General features: G+C 42.3%; 1 protein-coding gene across 2 annotated transcripts in view; it reads right to left on the minus strand.

The window, feature by feature from the left end:
* The window catches only part of fstl4 (follistatin-like 4), a 116,243-nt gene extending 100,314 nt beyond the window's left edge, over positions 1-15,929 (minus strand). For both annotated transcript variants that reach the window (XM_028984667.1, XM_028984666.1), the window contains exons 1-3: positions 15,797-15,929; positions 11,790-11,925; positions 6,208-6,241 (exon numbers count right to left, since the gene is read on the minus strand). In XM_028984667.1, the coding sequence (XP_028840500.1) occupies positions 6,208-6,241; positions 11,790-11,915 (160 nt within the window). In that variant the 5' untranslated portion in view covers positions 11,916-11,925; positions 15,797-15,929. The remainder of the gene's footprint in view (positions 1-6,207; positions 6,242-11,789; positions 11,926-15,796) is intronic.
* Positions 15,930-22,165: the final 6,236 nt, after the last annotated feature.

A 22,165-nucleotide genomic window follows, 5' to 3' on the forward strand; every position in this document is an offset into this window, starting at 1 on the left:
GGTGCTGCGTACCTAATCACAGTCTTCAAGTCAGGTGAGGGCCCTCAAGGAATTTGAATTATTACATATGTTTTCTTTGGGTGTTCATTTTCACAAAACCAACACCTAAACAGAACTGCTGTACAGTCTTCCTACTGCAGAAATCAACAACACATGCATAACATGTTCATGTCCACCAAAAAAACAGAACCCACTTCCACGTTCATCGATGGTCAGTTTCTGACAGGGAAACTGGTGACCAGATAGATTGGAGGAGCAGGAGCATTCTCAACACAACTGTGCAGAACGCGAAATCCAACAACGCAACAGGAGAGCTCAGCTGTCTGACTATACATACAAGGTAAAACTACACAGCAACTGTGTCTAATGAAGTGGCCATTGAGAGTAGAAGCTTCATCCAAGCAGCTCAGCAAACTATTGCACTAAACAGCAATTATGATCATCAGCATAACACAAAAATACAGAGCAATTAGCAGAGTTTTTCTTTTTTAGTATTCTAAAAAGACAGTGTTAGCACCGCCGAGTATAATAAAAATAACATCTTCACTGTGGTAACTGGTTGCCAGCACTACACATATACTCTATTCTCCTTTCCGTTATAGCTGCTGCTCTCTCAACTATTAAAAAGGAGACTTATTGAGTCACATTTGCACTTATTAATTTGGATGAATAATTATACATTTAACGCTATTATTCTTGAATAATATCCAAGCTGGACATTTTATACTCATTTCTACCCAGGTACAAGAAGCACCAGCCACAAAATGATGCATTTGAATTCATAATCAACTAGTCAAAATAAAATTGTAATTACACTCAAATAAAGATGAAGTTGAAATAATACATGTGACATAACAGTGACATAGATGCAGCATTGAGACAAAGAATTAAGTGCAATTTCACACAATTTGGTTTAATTTCATGTGAAGTTAAAACCCAAAAGCAGAACATATAGATTAAGCAAACACTTCAAACATCCAACAAGGGGCAGTAGGCATACCAATAGGCATGTATACAGGGTCAGGGGTGGCCTTTCGGGTAAGGAAGCGGCCCCGTAATCAGAAGGTTGCTCGATCGAATCCCGAACTGCCAAGGTGCCACTGAGGTGCCACTGAGTAAAGCACCGTCCCCACACACTGCTAATAATACATTCACCCTAGGGTCATACACACACACCACCTCATGCGGTGTGTGTTCTCTATTATGCACATGAAGGTATGATTGCATGTGTTCTTGCTGACATAACATGGAGGGAGCTAACTTTAAATTTCTGTACTTTTTATATGTCCCGTAGACTTATTTAATAATTGCACATTGGGATTGCACAATGTTAAGTGCGATAATCTAAAAGAAATGCATTTCATGTGAAAGTCTGTAGGGGTAAATGTGGACGGTGTGCAGAGTGAAAAGTCCAATTCTGGGTCCAGTTGAATGTGTACATGCAAAAGAAGCTCCACTAGATTACCTGGGTGTGTTAGTCTGACTCTAAAAAGATTGGACTAAGCAAGGTTTGAGGGGTAGTTTGAAAGTCTGTTTTTGTTGGACTAGCACAATTCAATTTCTGTAAACAGAAACATACTGATTGTGAAGGTGAGAAATGGGGTCAATCAATCGGATGCATTTCAAATCACTAGGCATAGCCAGTACCACAATGTCCTGCCACCAAGGCCCAAATAGCATCTGCCAAACACAAAAAAGAAAAACACACACACACACACACACACACACACATGCATGTGTGTGTTATTCAGCTGAAACCTCAGACTGGAAAGTTCAAAACTCTCCTGTGCTCAGCGGCAGGTTGTTCAGAGTGTCAGAGTGAGGTTCCATATTTCCCTGGAGTATATGATGTGCTGCCCTGTTTAAGTCCTTCAAACACATTTCCAAGCATGCTCAGCATGGAGCTTAAGCTCTGGCACGGAGCCCTTTTCCCCCTGACTTTGGGTTCATGCCATTTGCACTCCTGAGTGCAGATCAAAGTCTGGGAAGCAGAAAGTCTTTGATAATAAGGACACCCATGTGCAGCTCTGCACCCATATCACCCCAAACACACACACACACACACACACACACACACACACACAGAAGTTTATGACTCAAATAGCAATTATCCTTTCCTTATGACAGGTGCTTTTTCCGAAGGCAAATGTAATTCAACATTTAGATTACATTTTTGATGGCTCAGTGATTTTTCCTGACTTTTATGAATGTTATGCTGGAACTGTCCTTATTGTTCCACAGCATAATTAAATTAGATTTCTGGGCACATTTATTGCTTTGCTCCCTGACAGCACCTTTTTACCTGTCATTGGAGAAATGATCCATCAAAATGGATTTTTGTTATTGCCAGCGACGACTTCTTACGCCATTCCTGAACAGTTGAAGGCTAGAGTAGAAACTTTTTACCAGTTGTTTATGAAACGTTGGAGTCTCATGATTTACAATATATTGTAAAGAAGCTGTGAACGAGGTGAGGAAACCCTCCCCCCAAATGCGATTCTACTTGTTCAACTTATTCTTTTTTAGAGAAAACCACCAATATTTTTTCCTCAACCAGTTAACATTAAAAATCTGGCTAGTGTGCTTAAATAAAGTGCTTTGCCAAATCAGGGCAAAAGCCTTAATTAAACTCAAAGTGAAAATGGAACTCAATGTGACATTGGATGATGATTCTTGGAAAAGTGTTTGTTCTGGGTGTCATAAGGGGGTGGGGAGTCAAATGTGGAAAGAATTTGACTGGAAGTCTAAAATCTGATTTTTCAGGACTTATTTTCAGACTCTAAAGTCCCTCCGCTCTGGGAGCGGATAAGTGCTGGAGGAACTGTGGACTTGTCGGTGATCAAATGCACATATTTTGGGACTGTCCCACATTTTTGGACTGAAGTTAAGGGGCACGTGGAAGGGCTCGTTACAGTGAATCGTTCCTGGGACCCTTCAACATGTCTACTGGACAAATTCCCAGATTTTCTGTCCCAGGATCAAAAAACTTTGCTACATCTCCTACTAATGGCTGCAAGATTGGTTGAAACCTGAACCACACACGATCTCACAGCGGATACAAAAAATCTGAGAGTTATATTTAATGGAACCGTTAACTGCACAACTACAGTTGAAGACTCACATCTTTGAAAGAAGATGGGGACCAGTTCAAAGCCTTGTTGGATAGGCAACTTATGTCTCTTTTAAGTTTATATTATTGCTTGAACTTTGTCTATTTATTCGTTTTTATTTTATTTATTATTATTTTTTATTTTTTATTATTATTTTTTTTTATTATATATATCTTTATTTGAGAGCTCAGGCCCAATCTCAGGACTGTTGTTATTGTTTGTATTTATGTTGACTGTTGTTAATAAAAGTTAATAAAAAAAAACTCAAAGTGCAAATTCTTTGGCATTACCTGGCTTAAAACTGAGCATTCACCTAGACTGCGGTAAAAAAAATACCTTCAGGAAAGTTCTCTCTAGAAATCTCCACCTTTTCCTTGGTGCCCTCCAGCAGGATTCTCTGTCTTTATCACCACAGATAAAAGCCCTCATTCTACGCCTTACCTCCCCCATCCCCCCAGTCATTTACAGCTTGTTAGAGGGTCCCTCTGTCAGCATTGCCCTATCTAATTCCCACCCAATTACTGTCTAAATGAACCACAGGATTCCTTAACTTGGTTTGCCTCTGCCCATTGTTAAATCTGAGACGGTAACGAAACCAGATAAGGACTCCATACGGGTTCATAAATTAAGCACTCAAAGCCAAATTAATCAGCTCTTCTTGAACAATAAAATTTAAGAATATTTAATTGTGCATTTCCCCCTGTCATCTGGGTTACATGTTTATTTATTTGCATGTTTATTTTACCATGTGACCTTCTCTGTTGCACACGCTCTGTCGCCTGCAAAATGGCATTTTATTTATTTATGATTTCCGGTGCTATGTTTGCAACGCAATGGCTTTCACAGGTAATAGCGGTGTGTCTCAAACTAAATCTGGGACACTTTGATTAATGCTGGCATCTGGAATTGAGGCGCTAAGACACAACAATAAGAGACCCATACTGAATGGAGTGAAAAAGAGAGAGTCTTGTGCAATAGTTAGCTCCAGGGTGACATACAACCAAAGTATTGTCATAATTCCCAACTGAAGGGCAAAAGCAAAAAAAACAAAGTGGAAAAAATAGAACAAAAGGGGACAAATATATATATATGTGTGTGTGTGTGTGTGTGTGTGTGTGTGTGTGTATATACAGTACAGGCCAAAAGTTTGGACACACTTTCTCTTCTGTATTTTCTTTATTTTCATGACCATTTACTTTGGTAGATTCTCACTGAAGGCATCAAAACTATGAATGAACACACATGTACTTAACAAAAAGTGGAGACCTGGCCTCCACAGTCACTGGACCTGAACCCAGTCGAGAAGGTTTGGGGTGAGCTGGACTGCAGAGTGAAGGCAAAGGGGCCAACAAGTACTAAACACCTCTGGGAACTCCTTCAAGACTGTTGGAAAACCATTTTAGGTGACGACCTCTTGAAGCTCATCGAGAGAATGCCAAGAGTGTGCAAAGCAGTAATCAGACAAAAGGGTGGCTATTTTGCAGAAACTCGTTTTCAGTTATTTCACCATTTTTTGTTAAGTACATAACTCCACATGTGTTCATTCATAGTTTTGATGCCTTCAGTGAGAATCTACCAAAGTAAATGGTCATGAAAATAAAGAAAATACATTGAATGAGAAGGTGTGTCCAAACTATTGAACTGTACTGTGTGTGTGTGTGTGTGTGTGTGTGTGTGTGTGTGTGTGTGTGTGTGAATATATATATATTTGTCCCAGCTATATTTAGGGCATAAATAGTTGAGTAATACTGAATAAATACTGAATAATTAGTCACAAGAGTAAAATCACAATTCAGGACATATAAAAAAAAATTAGAGAGGTGAAGGATCCCAGCCTCGCCTGTGTTTCTACCTTGCCTGTCCATCTATCCAACAAAAGTAATTCACAAAGAGAAGGAAAAAAAACCACACAATCTATTGAGGTATTTTATCATTTGAACTATGTAGCCCTTCAGAGTCAAGCTCGCCCATCGCTCTGCTCCATGGACCATCACAAAGAGTAAGCAAGGAAGGTGACTACAGACGTCAGCTAAACAGCAATTAAAGCATGATATTACCTTCGTGCAGTTTTAAGGTGCTGAGAAAATAGCCTGACAGCCAGTGGCTGCTGATGTAAGTAGCGAGACTGATAAAGTAATTTTGACGGTGGTTAAATGGGTGTCCAGTTATCTGAGGCACCCTTTTTTTTGGCTCAAGGCCACTTAAAAAAATTGTCCTTCTTGACAGCAGCTTCCAAGCTTGTGGTGATGGATGCCATAATGCTTAGGAACACAACTGTAATTCCAATAGCTTTCACCAAGCTTCCCACGAGCCCAGCAAAAAGCCATCAACATACGTGCCATGCCCAGAAACAGCATGGGGATGCTGGGATGGCTGTTATATTTGACACGTTGCATTCCTTCAGAAAGGAATAGTATTGTGTCCAGGAGGGCTGAAACAAGCACCTAACATACACCAAATCAGCCACAACATTAAAATTCACCCGCTTAGTCGAGGCTGTCGAGGCATGGCCTCCAAAAGATGCTCTGCCAAGGTGAAGCATCAATGGATCAGACTGTGACGCTAGAGTAGCTCGACTAGCAGATTAGATGGTACCTTCCAGCTTTCGCTCATATCACTGGTTGTCCTTCCTTGGACCACCTTGGGTAGTTACTATTGTACATGCATATCTGGAACACCCCACAAGACCTGCTGTTCTGGAGATGACCTAATACAGAGATCTAGCAAGACCTACAAGTTCACTTGCCCTCTGACATGTGCCATTGTACCAAGGTGATAGCTCTTGATCTCTTTACAGTAGGCAAACATGAGTAAATAATTGTGGTTAGATTAAAAAAGGAAGGCACAATCGAATGGCTCATGCATGCAAGTTTAAAAGACAGAGATGAAAGCGCTACAAAGCTACAGCAATCGCCAAACACTGCAATATAAGAGGAACTAAAGAAAACCATGTTGTGCTGCAGACAGTCTGAGCTGAATGCACCACAGGATGTATTAATGTGAAACAGCGGTGGACAGAAATCAAAACGATGGGCGCGTTGAATCAGCTTGGCTAAACAGCCGAGTTAAGAGAGAATGTCGAGTTAAGGGTACTTACGCCGGTCGATCCTGCCATTAGCTTCTGTTTTCAGCTGTCGGGAGAGAAAAACAGGACGCGTTATTAAAACCACATGAGCGTTTGGTTTCGTTTCCACTTCAAGACAGTAATTGATCTGCCCAGGGGTAATCGGTTCCTCTTTAGGTTAACAAACAGCAAAATAACAAAACCCAAGTCAACATTCATGATTGACTGTAGGCAAATGAAAGCGCTGAATGATTTTCTAAATTCATATCGCCACTTTATGTGTTTATGTGTCATTATGGACTGTGTCATGACAACACTAGACATGAGACAGTTTAGCAAATATAGGAAACAATTTATTTAATAATGAAATGCAATCTGTGAATGTGTTTTCGCAAAACCTTCTTTATTATGAGGAAAATAACTTTTTCTGAACTAGTGCACACCTACGGCAAACATGAGTGAATGATAGAAGCCTAGTAGGTAACACACTCAGCTATGAACCAAAACCCCGCTTACTATCGTATCCCTGAGCAAGACACTTAACCCTGAGTGTCTCCAGGGGGACTGTCCCAGTAAATACTGATTGTAAGTCGCTCTGTATAAGGGCGTCTGGGTTATTCAAATACCAAATACTCACTCATCTTCCATGAATTCAGCCTCTGTACAGAGACTGGGTGCAGGAGCATGAAATGCGTGCTCACAAACCTGGAAGCTCAGTGCTTATTTCCATTTCTTAAGAATTTGAGAATGACTGATTTCTACACAATGAAAGCAAATGAAATAAAAAATGTGGACCACCTATACACCCTCCCTCCTTTTTAATACAATAATACTATACAATTTTGATTCCAACTCTGCTCCCCAAACCCCTGTCAGAAAGATTATAAAGAGCCTCATGGAGAGACTTTCTTTCTGCATGCTGGGGGACTGAGGTCTAATTGAGTGGGGACAGCGCACAGCTGTATCCGCGGTAAAGCGAGTCGGTAATAGGGCCCATTGATAAAGCATATGCACGAAATAGCCACTGGCTGCTGCTTCTTAATGCTGACTTGTCCTCTGGGGGCTTTAAGGCATATTGACGCCTAACTGTGATCACAGCTACACTTAAAACCGCCCTTCTCCTGCCATCTGTCTATCTTAGCTGTGGAGTTGCAAGCACAAAAGGAGGAGGGTGGTGGTTTGTCTAAAGCCCAGAATCCCATATTCCTTTCCTGTGCATGTGCCTGTTACATGAGAAGGCTCTTCAAGGTGAGTCCCGAGACCAAAATAAGAACAAGAACGAAGACGAGATGGTAAAAGCACTTCATCACTTTAAATTTTTTAAACACCCATGTGACCAGTTTGTGCGAGCATGATCACGATTACAAGTATCCGCGCGGAGCTTGCGATGCACTAAGCGCTGCCTGGAAGGACATGAGGGTGATGAAATGCATTAAATGGGGTAATTTGCAATCACCACGAGTAAGGTAATTCTGGAAGGAGAGTAATTCTCAGAATGCGTGAATGAGTTATTCAGCAGAACCATGCACAGCGGTTGTTCCGCTCTTTCGGCTGACAGACGGCAGTCATTAAGAATATACTGAACCCAGGGCTACCTATAGTCAGAGCATGAGACACGCCATTATTAAAGGCAATAAAACCATTGAAGGCCGCTCAAAGTGGAAATCAATTCAAAGTGAATCAATCGACAGCCCTAACCAGCCTGACATTTTGAAGGCCCCTAGTCGACGTGCAATGAGGGCATTTAATCAGATGCAAAATTGTATTACGCAAATCTGTACATCTCTTGGTTTCAATTCAGCTCATTGCAATGTTCAAGACATTCTGAGAACAAGATAATTTTACATAAAATGGATTATTGCATGAATAGCAGCATACTTCACCTCGGTGACCATCTGACTCAAAAGAAAATGCCCTGCGGCTTCAAATCACAGAGCTGCAAAACTATAAATCAAACTAATGTGCCATTTGTCGTTGAAAAATCAAATAGAACCTGTAGTAATGAGCCCTGTTGAGGTTTTACTGATGAATTCACTACAGAAATGTTCTCCCGTAAACAACCACAAATTATGGAAATTTGTGAATAATAACTTGCCCCCCCAGTCCTTTCCTGCACAACATTTGCATCATTAGCCATATCGGTTTCGCTACATGCTAACAGTGATATTTACAGGCATGATTTGTCCTCTAAGCATATCGATTAATTCTAATCACCACCAGCTGAGGTCTTGGACACATGAGAAGACAAAGGAGACATTTCTACACTTTCCTAATACTTCCAAAATGCGACGTGGAACTAGCATTCCTAACCTAATAGATGAGTCCTACTTCCCTGGTTCATGTTATGCACTACCACCTGTTGCTTATTGGAATGATAAGAAAAATTTATTACAGGCATAAAATAACTCATGGATATAACTCATAACAGAACACATGTGACTCAAAACCAATTTTTTGATCATATAGGATATTTTTGGTATTTATTTTATGACACTCGTCGCAGTTGAGAATGCAAATGTGGGCAAAATAATTACGGTAGACCATGTTAAAAACAATACCGTGAACAGGCAAAGAATCGGATATGAGCAGAAAATCTGCATTGAACTTTAAAGGCTGCAGTCTTACAGGCATTATTACAGGGTACTCTTCACAGTGTTTTTGAAGACTGTCCAATGAAATATTATAGTAGGAAGAATGGAGGAGGGGCAGGCTGTAAACTGGAAATGCTTCAAGGTAATGGAAATGTATAGGAATAGAACAAAGGGACTGTGAACAAAGACATTCTAAGTATAAATTGGCCATGAAGCTCTTTATACATGCCATTAATAAATTATCACACATTTTCCTATTGCACCTCACCCCTGCCTTCCATGTTCGTCTGTAACTCCTGTGCTAGAGAGACGTACAATGTTGCACATTTTGAAAGCAGGAGGATTTATTTCAAGCAGTCGGAATAAACAATTCTCGTTTTCAGCATCTCATTTAAAAGAGATTCTCGATGAGAGAACTTAAAACTTGATGATCTGAAACAAGTTGAACAAATGCTCTGTAGAAGGAAATCGGGGATGGGAATGGTGCAGTACATCACAGCAACTGGTTCTGTAATGACCTTGGCCACACTGTCGATAGCACAGAGTGACTTCTAATTAATTTGGCTGCATGCATGGATTGATGATACTCCCGGCCTGAGTGTAAAACCTCCCTCGGAGTGACAACAGAAAGGTGTTACACCAAACTGCCAAAAAGTCTGAGGTCTCCCGGTGTGGCAGTAAACAGTAACAACAGAATGTCCTTTCATCTGTATCCTCCTGTGCTTTTAATACTGTCCTTTTTTTTCAATCTCATTTCTTTCCAATGCCTCTTTCCTCCCTCACTCCATACCATTTTCTTTTTTCATTTTCATCCACGTTTGGCCTTGTGGTTTTTCTCGGTGCCTTTCACTGCTGTGAATTACAATGGCAGTCAGGTCCGCAAGTTTTAATGCAAAGCAAAGTGAACCCAGTCGTGTACAAACGTTGGGTTCTGGGAGTGGATATTGTACCTGAAGAGAACCGAGCACATTCAGGCATAACAAAAGGCTTTACTACAGAATGAAGGCTTAATAGTTTAAGAATGTACGCTTTGATCTAGAATCCTGGTGAGAGATGTTCTCTTGGTAACGTCAAGAGAAGAGCAGTGGGTAAAAGAGCTCCCGTCTCTATATCCTAACATTTTCTTATATGATACATTATTTATCTCCCAATATGATATGAATGATGTTGATATCTTAATACCGCAAATACAGAACTCCAGTCTGGGAGTTATAATTATAATTAATAACAAAAAGCTTTAGAAAAAACATGAAACCAACAGATTTTGAACTTACATTCCTCAATATTCATCTACACTGTCAAGGATTCAACTGTTACAATAAAAATAATTTTAAAAATGAATATTATCATGAATGATGTACCTTGACTGTCACATCATATTTTTGTTTCAGCTGTAGGCTAACTATGAACCAAACTGCACTTACAGAAAGGCAGAAGTCCAATTTACAATATGTTATGCATTTGCTGTTTTCTTCTGGCACTTTGGCCAGCTGACTTTTCACGCAGACCTGTGGGCTTAAGTGACTTTCAGAACTATATCCCCCCCCCAAAAAACCCTACAGAGAATGGCGGAGAGGCAGCGCACAGCTTCTTAAATTAAAATCATTTGCTTTATCAATTAATGGGCTATCTGAGCAGTGGCTGGGAGGCTTGGAAAGGCTTTGAAGAAGGTGTGGGGTTTTTCTTTTCAGCTTTGATCATTGAAACAAGCCCATAGCCTCAACTCCGGGTGAACAATCCTGTCCTCTTCCTAGCCTAGAAGGGAAGGCTGCCATGGAATATTATGTCCCGAAGATGCCACTAAATTGATTTTCTCCAACTCACCGCAGGCTTTGGGCCAATAATGCCAACGGTCTAAGTTGTTTCCCTTCACTACGATGGCTGGGGAAAGCCCAGGAATCCATGAACGCTGAAGGAATTCAGGAGGCAGAACGGCCTGTGAGAGCGGCGACACCCTCCTCCCTCCCGCTGCCAGGCTGGCACGCCATGGACAAGGCAGACTCAAAATAGACCGGAGGGGTTCATGCTTAATTGCACAAAGAATTGTGGAAAGGAAAACATTTCTCTGTTTGTGTCGCCGGTGGCCCTGTAGGACCATTGCCTTACGTGGAGTGGGGGCAGCGCCAGGATTTTACATGTGCGACAAATAAATCGGCGACATTTTTAAAAGCCGTGTTCCAAATCGAAAGCTGGTATAAATCGTTCAACCCGCAAAAAAAAAAAAAAAACCACATTCAATGCATGACAATAAAAGCATCGGAACAAAGTGGCTTGACGAAAACCAATTATTCCTAAAACAGTAAATGTAGGCTGTTTTTCTCTTGCACAAGTTGTAATGCAAATGTAAGCGAAGAAAACATTTCGAGGGAATAATCTGGGTGTGAAAAGCAGCGCCGCTGCTGAGGGTGTGTCCACATGAGTGATTCGGCAGAGTAAATTATGGGTAAAATACTTTCACGGTTCTATGATGATTCAGGTTATCTGTATCTTAAAGAGGACAAAAACCAAACCAGCCCTTTTCGTTTGAGCGCAATAATTTCTGAAACCGAGAAGACGAACGTTAATGGTTAACAAAGTTGAATATGGGAGGAGCCAATATGGAGGATTTTAAGGCATTCTTGACAATTAATCATATGCACAAGTAATACCATTGTGCTCATAATAACAGTCTAAGGGACCATCAAACATCACAAAGCCAGAGCACATCGGCCAAACACGCAAATAGATTATCAGCACTAGTAACTGTGAACTTCTTTAGCGCCATGAAAATATCCCACATAGGGGATATGTGTTGCCCATAAACTCTTTTTGTTGTTGTTGTTGTTTTTCTTTAGCCCAACAGTTCATATGCAAGTGCAGTCATTAACAACAGGAGAAGGATAGGATGCAATTTCTAGAGTTGGGTCATACAAAAAATACAACACACATGGGCATCTAAAAACCCAAATCATACAAAGTCAGGCAATGACGAGCTACAATACAATACCAAAAGAGTGAGAGAAAGGGGGGGAAAGGCATATTTACCAGAGGCTGCAGTGGCTGGTAGGCATCCCCGGTGTTGTTTGCTGTATCTGCACTCCTCCATCCCTCCGCCAGGCAGAAAGCCGCTCCGAGCAGGGCAGGAAGTGCCCAAACACCTAGTTGGCCCATCAGTGTCAGCCTGTCAGGAAACAACAAGACAACTGTCACAAGGGCACAAGTCCGCCAGCGACCGCAGCCCCCCTAGGCCACCCGGGACTCGTAACTTTATCTCAATTCGTAACCTTATTCTCGAATTCTGAACATCGTGCCTAAAGGTTTTAGTGCTGAGCCACATTTATAAATATTTTTTTTTTCTGTTCAGTCGCCACACGCTCCATCTAAAACAAGTGCTGAACTGTGTGGCATCAGTTTTGGCAAATGATTCATCGCTGTTTGAAATGAGGAACAGATCAAATGAGAGCCCTTCCGGCGCATATAGGCTAAACAGCCCTTAAACCATGATGGAAGGGCAGGCCCTGTTTAACTTCGGGGCCTGACACTCATATAAAGAGGAGAGGCTGCCCTTGTGGGTTTAATCAGGAAATGCAATCTGCCACTCAGCTCCTTAATGTAGCTGTCGCCACCAGCACCAATCACAAAATGAAAAACTGCCGTGGTTTCCAGGTCCATTTTTAAATTCATCAGGGAAAGAGAACTTTTGGATGCAGTGATTATTCAAGCAGCAAATTGAATGGTTTGAAGGTGCATTCCGACTTGCTCGGGATCGCGTTCATTAAGGATATTTGCCAACTGCAAGATTCAGGCACAACAACAAGGACTACGAGTTTGTAAAGGCTCGATTCATCCGCAGTGACATCATTTGTACAGAAGAACAAAACACTCTACAAAAAGCTGAAATTATTCATCTATACTATCCATAATATCAAACATAAAGATCATCATACATTCCGACTCTCGAATGTGTTTTAAGGCACAATGGGAAGGGAAGGTGGCGTCCGACTTATGACACAGATGTGAAATTCATCCCGAGCCAGAGACAATCCCAACATTAAGATGAAGACGGACCGTGAGGGGATTTTGTGGATGATTTACATGAATCACCTTTTGTAAATCAGATAGGTGCACAGAGAGAGGAAAGCAGGCCTGACCAGATGGATATATTGAAATGGACACAGTATCATGTGGTGCAATTCATAGCATTAACTGCTATTAACTATGATTATAAGAAATATATATATATTTTTTTTACATACAAACATTATTAGCACTGAAAAAAAATTCTTACATTCATGGCCCACACCAAAAATATGTTTTCAACTTTCTTGAGAGAAGAGGTGGAAATATGTCCATAATTTGTCAACAAGGGAACCCAGTACTAATGCTGTTACTACAACCTGTCAAAGTGGGTTCCACTTTGAACGGTTCCAAACCGCTGGCACCATAGGTTACTGGAGGTTCTATACAGTCCCCCTGCCAATGAGCAAGGCAAAATGCAGCAGATCAAACCCCACCAAGACCACCATAGCCAAACAGCATGGCACGGTGGAGCGCTGGGAAATCAGTTGGCTCCAGTTCTTTTTTTTTTTATTAGTGTTGAATATTTTAAGAGCAAAATGGGTGGGGGGAAAAAACCCTGCAAAAAAAAAAATAGTTTAACGGCACCGGATGAGCGCTGCTGATAACAGTCGCCACTTCTATGTCCATTAATAAAAAAAAAGACAAAAAAAAAAGATTTGCAGACATATAGTCAGTCTGGAAGCCTTTCAAAAAGCTCTTTTGATGATTGATGTCTCCATGCAATAAAGCTGCAGTGTTGTCAAGGATCGCCTCGCCATGTTGTTTTTATGGCACTCAGACTGGGGCTCCTGCAGTCTTTCCATCGTTCACGCCAGTCTAATCAAACTGGCCGCCATCATATTTTACTCGCTATCGTTTTGACACAAGGTCAATGCGATAAATTCTTACAGGAATCAAGAGCGGTGCCACGTCCACCTACACGTGAAGTGAATAAGGTCGGTAATGTGATGTAAGGTCGGTAATGTATTAACGGGAACGCAGAGCCTTGAAAGTGACCAAAAGTATGGATTTTCAACAGGTTCCACATTGGCGTCGGAACACCTCGGCATTCAGGCAATCCTTCAACCATTTCAAATCTATCTAAGCCAAAACTGCCAGCATCGCCTCTCTCCAAACATGGACCTATAAAAGGCCGGTGTGTGGGTCTCTGGAATAACTATTGTTCAACGTTTCCGCTTCAGAACCCGGACCAGCGCCGTTACCGACGACCGTGCCCTCCACTGATATTTCTGTGGATTTTTTTTTCTGTGGGACTTCTGTGACCATGACAGTAGCTTACGGGTGTTCAAAACCCAAATATCACTTGGAAAAAGAGGCACTCACTGGAGCTTTTTTAACCAAAAAGAGAATGTCTCTTAAAGGACCTGTCAGCAATTGTGCTGACAGCGGTAAAACTAAAAGCTTAGAGAACTAAACTGTCTTGTTATGTGATGCTGATTTTCAGTAATTTGAAGAAAGTTCATATTTCGGTCGGGAAAAGAGAAGACTGCCCCGGTACACTGCAGCCCAAACGTCCTGGACACAGGCCATTCGGAATCAGCACCACAGACAGCTCCTCTTCATTTATTCAGTGACCATGGGTTATGAATGCAGTAACTGCGTGGAACAACGATCTACGGTGGACTCCTGGGCCCTGGAGATGTTAAGGGACCAGTCGTCACAGTACAGCACCAGAATGCTGCGGCGGTATCGCGGTCCTCTGCTTTCAGCATGCTGAATTTCCCATGCAAATGAACAAACCTTTATGGAGCTGTATGGCAATTTCTTAACGTGCGACAAAAACTTTCCAAAAGTGCACCTGACCTGCCCCTTTATGTAGATTTTTAAAAAAATCAATCTATACATATTTACACAGAAATCTACACTGACTGATGTGAACTCTTTTCAATTACGGATTTGTCCATATAAGTCCATAGAAACACTGTTTGTTGTTGTTTTTCTATATTTTTATTATTTTATTCCACTTAATCGGTGTTCATATGTAAAGTTATGGGTAATATTGATTCCTGTAAGTGATCATTTTCCTTCATTAGCAGAAATCCGGAGCTCTCGCCCAGTCTGCCGCTGGTCTTCATTACCGGGGATGCGGGCGAAGGTGCGATGGGTGCCGCAGGCACGTAACCGACACCACGTCCCCGTCCACACATTATTACAGGGCAATAATGACAATATGAATACGGATGAGAATAATCGGCGCGCACCTGTTGTGATATCGGGGTTCGGCACGACGGCGCTCACATCAATATTCAATATTAGGCGATGATTATTAAAATGACGATCGATCGTTTTATTCATTATTCCACTCCCACGCCGAGGCTGCAGAATAATAAAGTTTCGCAGGGAAGTTGGCGGTCTCGGCCGGGCTTTAATAGACTAAATTAACTACGATGTCCCTCTCTCTCTCTCTCTCTCTTTAAAACCCCCTTCATATTCGTTCCGCCGAGCGAATTTCTGTTTGAATCTTTCATGAAACGCGCCTCGTCTCGGCGGCTGAGGACGCATTAAGGGCTCCCGTCTCCGTCCGGACGCTCCCCTGCGCGCCGCCGAGGAGTCAAGCTGCGCACCCACGGGTCCCCATCACGGCCATCATCACACGCCCACATGATCACCACACCACACCACGCCAGCGGCGGCGCCGCACCGAGCCGCCCTCCACAAGCTCACAAGCAGGGGAGATAAACATCATCATCATCATCATCATCTTCATTGGACTGGTTTATTAACACATGCAGAGGAGCGCGCTATAATAACCATAATAATGAGAGAGAGAGAGAGAGAGAGAGAGAGAGAGAGACTTTTTTTAAAGACGCGGTTCCCCCCTCACCTGCCGTGTCGCTGAAATTCTATAATAACCATGATTACGAGAGAGAGATAGAGAGGGACTTTGTTAAAGACGCGGTTCCCCCCCTCACCTTTAATAACCACAATAACGAGAGAGAGAGAGAGAGAGAGAGAGAGAGAGACTTTATCACCTGCCGTGTCGCTCCTCCGCTGGCGAGAAAACGTGCGCGCGCCTGCGTTAGTTCCGTGCTCGGGTTCGGTCGTGGCTCGCGGAGCCGCGCGCTCCATGCGTCTCGGCTCGCAGTGGCTCGCGCCGCCGCGAGCCTGCCCTATTTCAACGGCGGCGCGCCGCTGACGTCACGCGCCGGGCGCGCGCCCGGAGCCCGCGCGTCGCTTCGGTTTGCGGCTCCGCGGGGAACTGGATGCACAGACACGGCAATATCACGACGGACGGCAGTAGGTAGAAGCTGCACGGTATTAAAGGCAAATTTATTGTGCAAATTGGGCGACAGGTGGCGAGGTTGTAGGTCCGAATTCCGGTTCTCTGGTTTCGTCCCGCCGTCCAGAGGCATGGACACTAGGTGAATTGGCGACTCTGAATTGTCAGATGAGAAAGAATAATCCGAATGATTTATGCAAAAGTGTTAATTAAATAATTGAATTAATGAATTTATCGAGTACTTTTTCACCCGGTAACCAACTAATTATTTTAACCTGTTTTCTAACGCTTTATTGTGGCAAGCCTGGGCGACAGGTTTTGTTTTGCTTCCTTACTGCCAGTTGTTAGAAATTCAAGTTGGCCCTCAGAGAAAGAAAACTTTACAGAAACATCCTTCTACATCCTTCTAGGGGCAGTGGTGGTCTAGCGGTTAAGGAAGCGCCCCGTTATCAGAAGGTTGCCGGTTTGAATCCCAATATGCCAAGGTGCTACTGAGGTGTCACTGAGCAAAGCACCGTCCCCACACACTGCTCCCCGGGCGCCTGTCATGGCTGCCCACTGCTCACTCAGGGTGATGGGTTAAATGCAGAGGACAAATGTCACTGTGTGCACCATGTGCTGTGCTGCTGTGTATCACATGTGACAATCACATCACTTTAACATGGCACACCCTCGAATCAAAAATGAGAATAAAGGAGCTTTATGGACCATCCAATTAAAAAAATTAAGCAGCAGGCAGCTGATGGAGGCGACATTATGAAAAACGGAACTTTATTGCTTTCCTGGTTTGGATTTTTCCACCCTGAAGCATTGCAGACAGGACCGTAAACACCTTTCTGAAATATTGCAATCGGCATGAAAGTTCTTGATAGATGTTTGATGCAAAGTTTCATCAGCACTGCTGAACAGTGAAATGAGGGCCACAAGTTTAGCATAAAATGTTTTAAAGGGACTCATATTGGTGTTATCAATTATATTTAATTTCTTAAATATAATTACAATTTCTTTCATAATGTGAACATTTAAAACATTTTTAACTTTGGTAGGGTGGTTGTAACCTAGTGGGTAACACACTCGCCTACGAACCAGAAGACCCAGGTTCAAACCCCACTTACTACCATTGTGTCCCTGAGCAAGACACTTAACCCTGAGTGTCTCAATGGGCACTGTCCCTTTATCAGATGATGAATGTTGTAAATGTAAAAATTAAAGTGGCACTTACTTCCTCAAAAATAAAACCACTAAGGACTCTATAAACATAATAAATAATGAAATGTACACACCTATATAAAGTAAATGCAGTGAATTAATTATTTACTGTCATTCATACCTGTTGCTTTGTTAACACAAAGTGACACTCCTTCATGGGACATGAAAAATATATATGATCTGTGCAGCTCTTTGAATCTTCTAGCTGCTATAGATTTAAGTGGTGGGTTTGCAGTTCAGTCTCAACCCAGCTGAAGTTTGAGGCAAAGCATGGAGGAGAAGGGCAGGGCAGAGCTGCTTGGAATTTGCCTGGCCTCTGCACCATGTAATTACATTCAGCCATCATGAGCTTTGACATCCAGCATCCGCTCTGGAGAATGAGGCTCTGATCGACATAAAAGGCGCAGGGAAAATGGCGGGAAATAAAGATCTCCGACAGAGCCAGAGGGAAGGCCACAAGGCCACGTTTGAATAATCGCTGAAGTCACACTAATGCGCGCAATATGCAATACAAAGATGAGTGCAATTTATTAAGCGGTCTCTTATCTAAATACGCATTAACGAAGGCAATGACATTGGGAAACAGAAATAATGCTACATAATCCAATCAGCCCACCAGATCCTTCCAGGATCTCTCAAACAAATGAAAAAGGGAAAGCAATCCACAGTGATTATCCTCAGGCTAGGAGCTTTTTAAGATAAAGGACTAGGCTGCTTTATTTGTCAACTGCTGTTCATGAAGTGCTGCTCAAATCCTTTGATATGCTGTTCAAGTCGAACACAGTTTTTGAAAGTGAGTCTGGAAGTCTTTCTGCATGTTATGCCTGCCTTTCCTGACATGGCACTCTTCGCATTGCGTGCTGACAAGCCTTTTTAATTCATCTCACAGCTACCTCAGTTCTGTGTTTTTTGAGAGTTATTTTTTTTTGCACCAAACTTTGCGTGCAAAAGTTCCGGGAAAAGTGTTTGAAGTTCTACAGAAGAAAGGCGTCGGATGTTCCGTTGATTCGCTTAACTTCTTCAGGTCTGTGAGATATGAGGTAAACGCTGGCATCGGTGACTAACTTGTAAGCAGTCTGACAGAAGCACACAGAGGAGGGATCACTTTAATGTTGCACCGTCACGCTCTAACAATGCAGAGCGGGGGAAAATTAGTTACCCCCTGTCTTCTTAGTCTGGATTTTTAGAAAAAGTGGGAAACTTTACGGACATCTGCACTTAACTTTTAATTTGTGCACTTGACTGACCAGTACAATCCCAGCAAATCTCTGATTTTACCTTGGAAAGAAGGCAGACCCGAGGAGTTTCTCAGACATCAGGCCAAGGAAAGTGAGTAGAATAAAAAGAACACATTAGAATAGCAGCACTCTTTTTAAGTCTGACCCCCTGAGTTCCTGAGATTTGCACTTTTTTACATAATATTATAGTCTTTCTTTTGTTTTTCAGGTTGGGACTTGTCATTGTTTGCCTCTTTACTGACTTGCATGGTTGTAAACTGTGTACTTGATTTACCTGGAGAGCATTCGGTCATCGTGTTTTTTTTTGGTTATTAAATCCCCTTTTGTTAGTCCTGTCCACTTGGGTCAATCGTGTATGGACATACATGAAAGACTATTCCATTCTTTGGACAGGGCTATTTTGTTTCCGACACCCATTATTATTACTGTTGAGAACCTGAGCAATGCGAGTGTGTGCCAAACACATGTATTTTTCCATATATCAGTAAAATGACCAATCTCGGCAGGAGTGGCCGGCAAGGTGCGGCACGCAGCCTTTGTTCCTGCAGAACACGTGACTCGATGGGCAAACCTGTGATTTTGATTTGTTTCACAGCTGCGGTCTTCCCTTGATATCAGTCATTTCCCTTTGTCGCCGCTCTCCCGCCATCAGTCTGATGGTGCGTGGGCCCGAGATGACAATGAGATTGGGGTAAGAGATGAAAGTGTTGGCATGCAGACAACAATAATGGCCCCGCAGCTCTCACCTGGAGACAATACATCACTCTGGCGAAAGGGACGACTGGCCTCCAGGTTTGACCTGTAAACACAAACCCATGCAAAAAACACACCCTTACTTCATTCTGTTTTTTATCCCAATGGAAATGTATTTATTTCTGTCCTGCATTTTCTCAAGCTGCCATTAACCCAGAAACACTCCAGCCCCGAATAAGCCGACTTTATTATAGCCGCGGTTAATGCCAGGACAGAGGGTCTTCATTGAGATAATGCCTCTTTAACATGCCTTGTCACACTGTGGGGCAACAGGGAGCAACAATCTATTTCCGCAAATGTACTAAAGTCGCCCACAGCCCCGTCTGTTTAAAAAAGAAAACTTGATACAGCAATAAGACTCCAGATAATGTGAAGAGAAAAAAAAGCACACACCACCCACGTACTTTAAGCCTCAGAGGAAAATATCAATAGGACAAAATGCTTAGCATTCTCTGTTAAACAGAGCTTCATTCGGATAGGATTAAAATTTACAATTGCCTCAGACTAGCCATATATTATTAATAGACTTAATTCTATGACAGGGACAATCTGCCCCATGGATTTAAATACAGAAAAAAGCAGCATTCAAAACCATATACCATATAACTGCAATGAAACCAGTGTGGATAGGGTGACAAGGGAGTAAAGAGGGGGTACTTTTTGGTAACTGTACACTGACATTGTAATCATCTTATTCAAGGGTACGTCAGTCGAAAAAACCTGATGGTCTCCGGCAGTATTAGCAACCCAGCTAATTCATGGCTGTTTCAAGATGGCTGCTAATGGACTGATTTTTGTGATCTTATAGTGCAGCGTGTCAGTATAATCACATTACTGTCCAAACGAGTAAAAGGCATCCGTTACCTGGGATCAAAGCCAATGCACAGTGAATGAGTGTGTGTTGATAGGAATCATATAAATGATGGCTTCATTTACTGTCACCTAATTGTGGAGTAATTATCAGAAGGTTCTGAAGGTTCAACTTCTTCTGTGGTACATGGACTATTGAATGCATTCCTTAATTCAATGAAAAAAAATCAATATGTGGGACAATATAATGTATGGGGGCAATGCGAAACTGTGCTTTTATCTACACTTTTACATCATTTTCACAACATGTTCTAAAACTTGTTGTATTTATAACTCCCTTTTCATCTGCCTTTGGGGGCATCCGGAACTCCCCAACTCACAGTGTGGCATATCAAGGTGCTGTTTAGACAGCAGGAATATGGCACAGGTGTGCCTTAGACTGCTCACAATAAAAGGCCAGACTGAAATGTGCATAGTTTTGCTTCACTGGTGGTGGGGGTACTAAACCATCAAGTATCTGGTGTGGCCAGAAGCTCATGCAATTCAACACATCTCCATCACATAGAGTTGATTGGGTTGTTGATTGTGGCCGGTAGAATGTTGGTTCAAACCTCCTCAATAGCTGGGCAAATGCCATGCATCCCGTTTGGAGAAAACCGGGCACTGCTGATCACCAGGCCAATACCATCCTTACAGTGAAGCATGGTGGAGACAGCATCATGCTGTGGGGATGTTTGGGAGACTGGATAGAGGAAAGATGAGCTCAGTAATGTACAGATCATCCACATCCAGGATGAAAATCTGCTTCAGGACGCTGTGTTCATCTTTTAGCAGGACAATGACCATAAGCACACAGCCAAAATATCAAAGGATTGGCTTCAGGACAACTCTGTGAATGTCCTTGAGTGGCCCAGCCAGAGACCAGACTTGAATCCAATTGAAGCGCCAATGCTTCTCATCCAACCTGATGGAGATTGAGAGGTGCTGCAAACTGGAATGGTTGAAATTGACCAAGGATCATATTTAAAAAGTACTGAACAAAGACTGAGAATACTTATGTGCATGTGATTTTTCAGTTGTTTTTATTTTGAATAAATTTGTCAAAACCTCAAGTAAACTTTTCTCACGTCATTATGGAGTGTTGTGTTTAGAATTCAGAAGAAAAAATGCATTTAATCCATTTTGGGAAAAGGCTGTAACAACAAAATGTGGAAAAAGTGATGTGTTGTGAATACTTTACGGATCCACTGTATATGTGAAGCAATTTTCTTTAGTTTCTCCAAATGTTGTAACTGTTTTTTTGTTCCATGTAAATACTTAATTCACAAAATGTCATTACTTGATGATGAAAGAGGAGCTGTCTGTGGCATCGATTGTTATAACAACTGTTTTGTACCCCCCGTTCTGGAAAGCATTTTAGTACCAAACATTCTGGTACTTTCTGCAGTGAAATGCATGAATGACAATGACTTATGAATGAAGCATAAAACGAATCAGGAGATTTGGCAGGATGTTGTGGGTCAAGCCCTTATAACAGACAATGGGCCATGTTGTAAATGACTGCTATCCCTGTCAAAGGACAAAGTCCAATCAATATATGCAAACTGTCATCATTAAGTCTGACTTAAAGCCAGGATGATGAACAGGGACCCTCCCGGACTGGCATGTTCTCCATTAGTCTTCGCTGTGTCTTGGCGACCATTAATTTAATGAGACTGGAGCTAGATTCCCAATGTTCACTCAAGGCAGTGTGGCTCATCTGGTAGGCCTAATGTTGAGCCTGGTCACCATGCACAGGCGTGCCTTAGAGTGCCAGTTTGTGCACAGTTTGCTTGAATGGTGGTGGGGGGGTCAGAAAATCTGTCAGCATCTGTTGTGGCCACCGCCTCACGCATCTCCGTTGTATAGAGTTGATCAGGTTGTTGGTTGTGGTTCGACGAATGTTGGTCCACTCCTCTTCAATAGCTGTGTGAATGCCAGGAAACCGGGCACCGCTGACCACCAGGCCAATATCATTCCTACAGCATAGCATGGTGGTGACAGCATCATGCTGTGTGGAGGTTTTTCTGCTGCAGAAACTGGGACATTAGACAGGATATGTAATTTAAAAG

The sequence above is a fragment of the Denticeps clupeoides genome, chromosome 6 (assembly GCF_900700375.1).
Source record: "Denticeps clupeoides chromosome 6, fDenClu1.1, whole genome shotgun sequence".
Classification (NCBI taxonomy): Eukaryota; Metazoa; Chordata; class Actinopteri; order Clupeiformes; family Denticipitidae; genus Denticeps; species Denticeps clupeoides.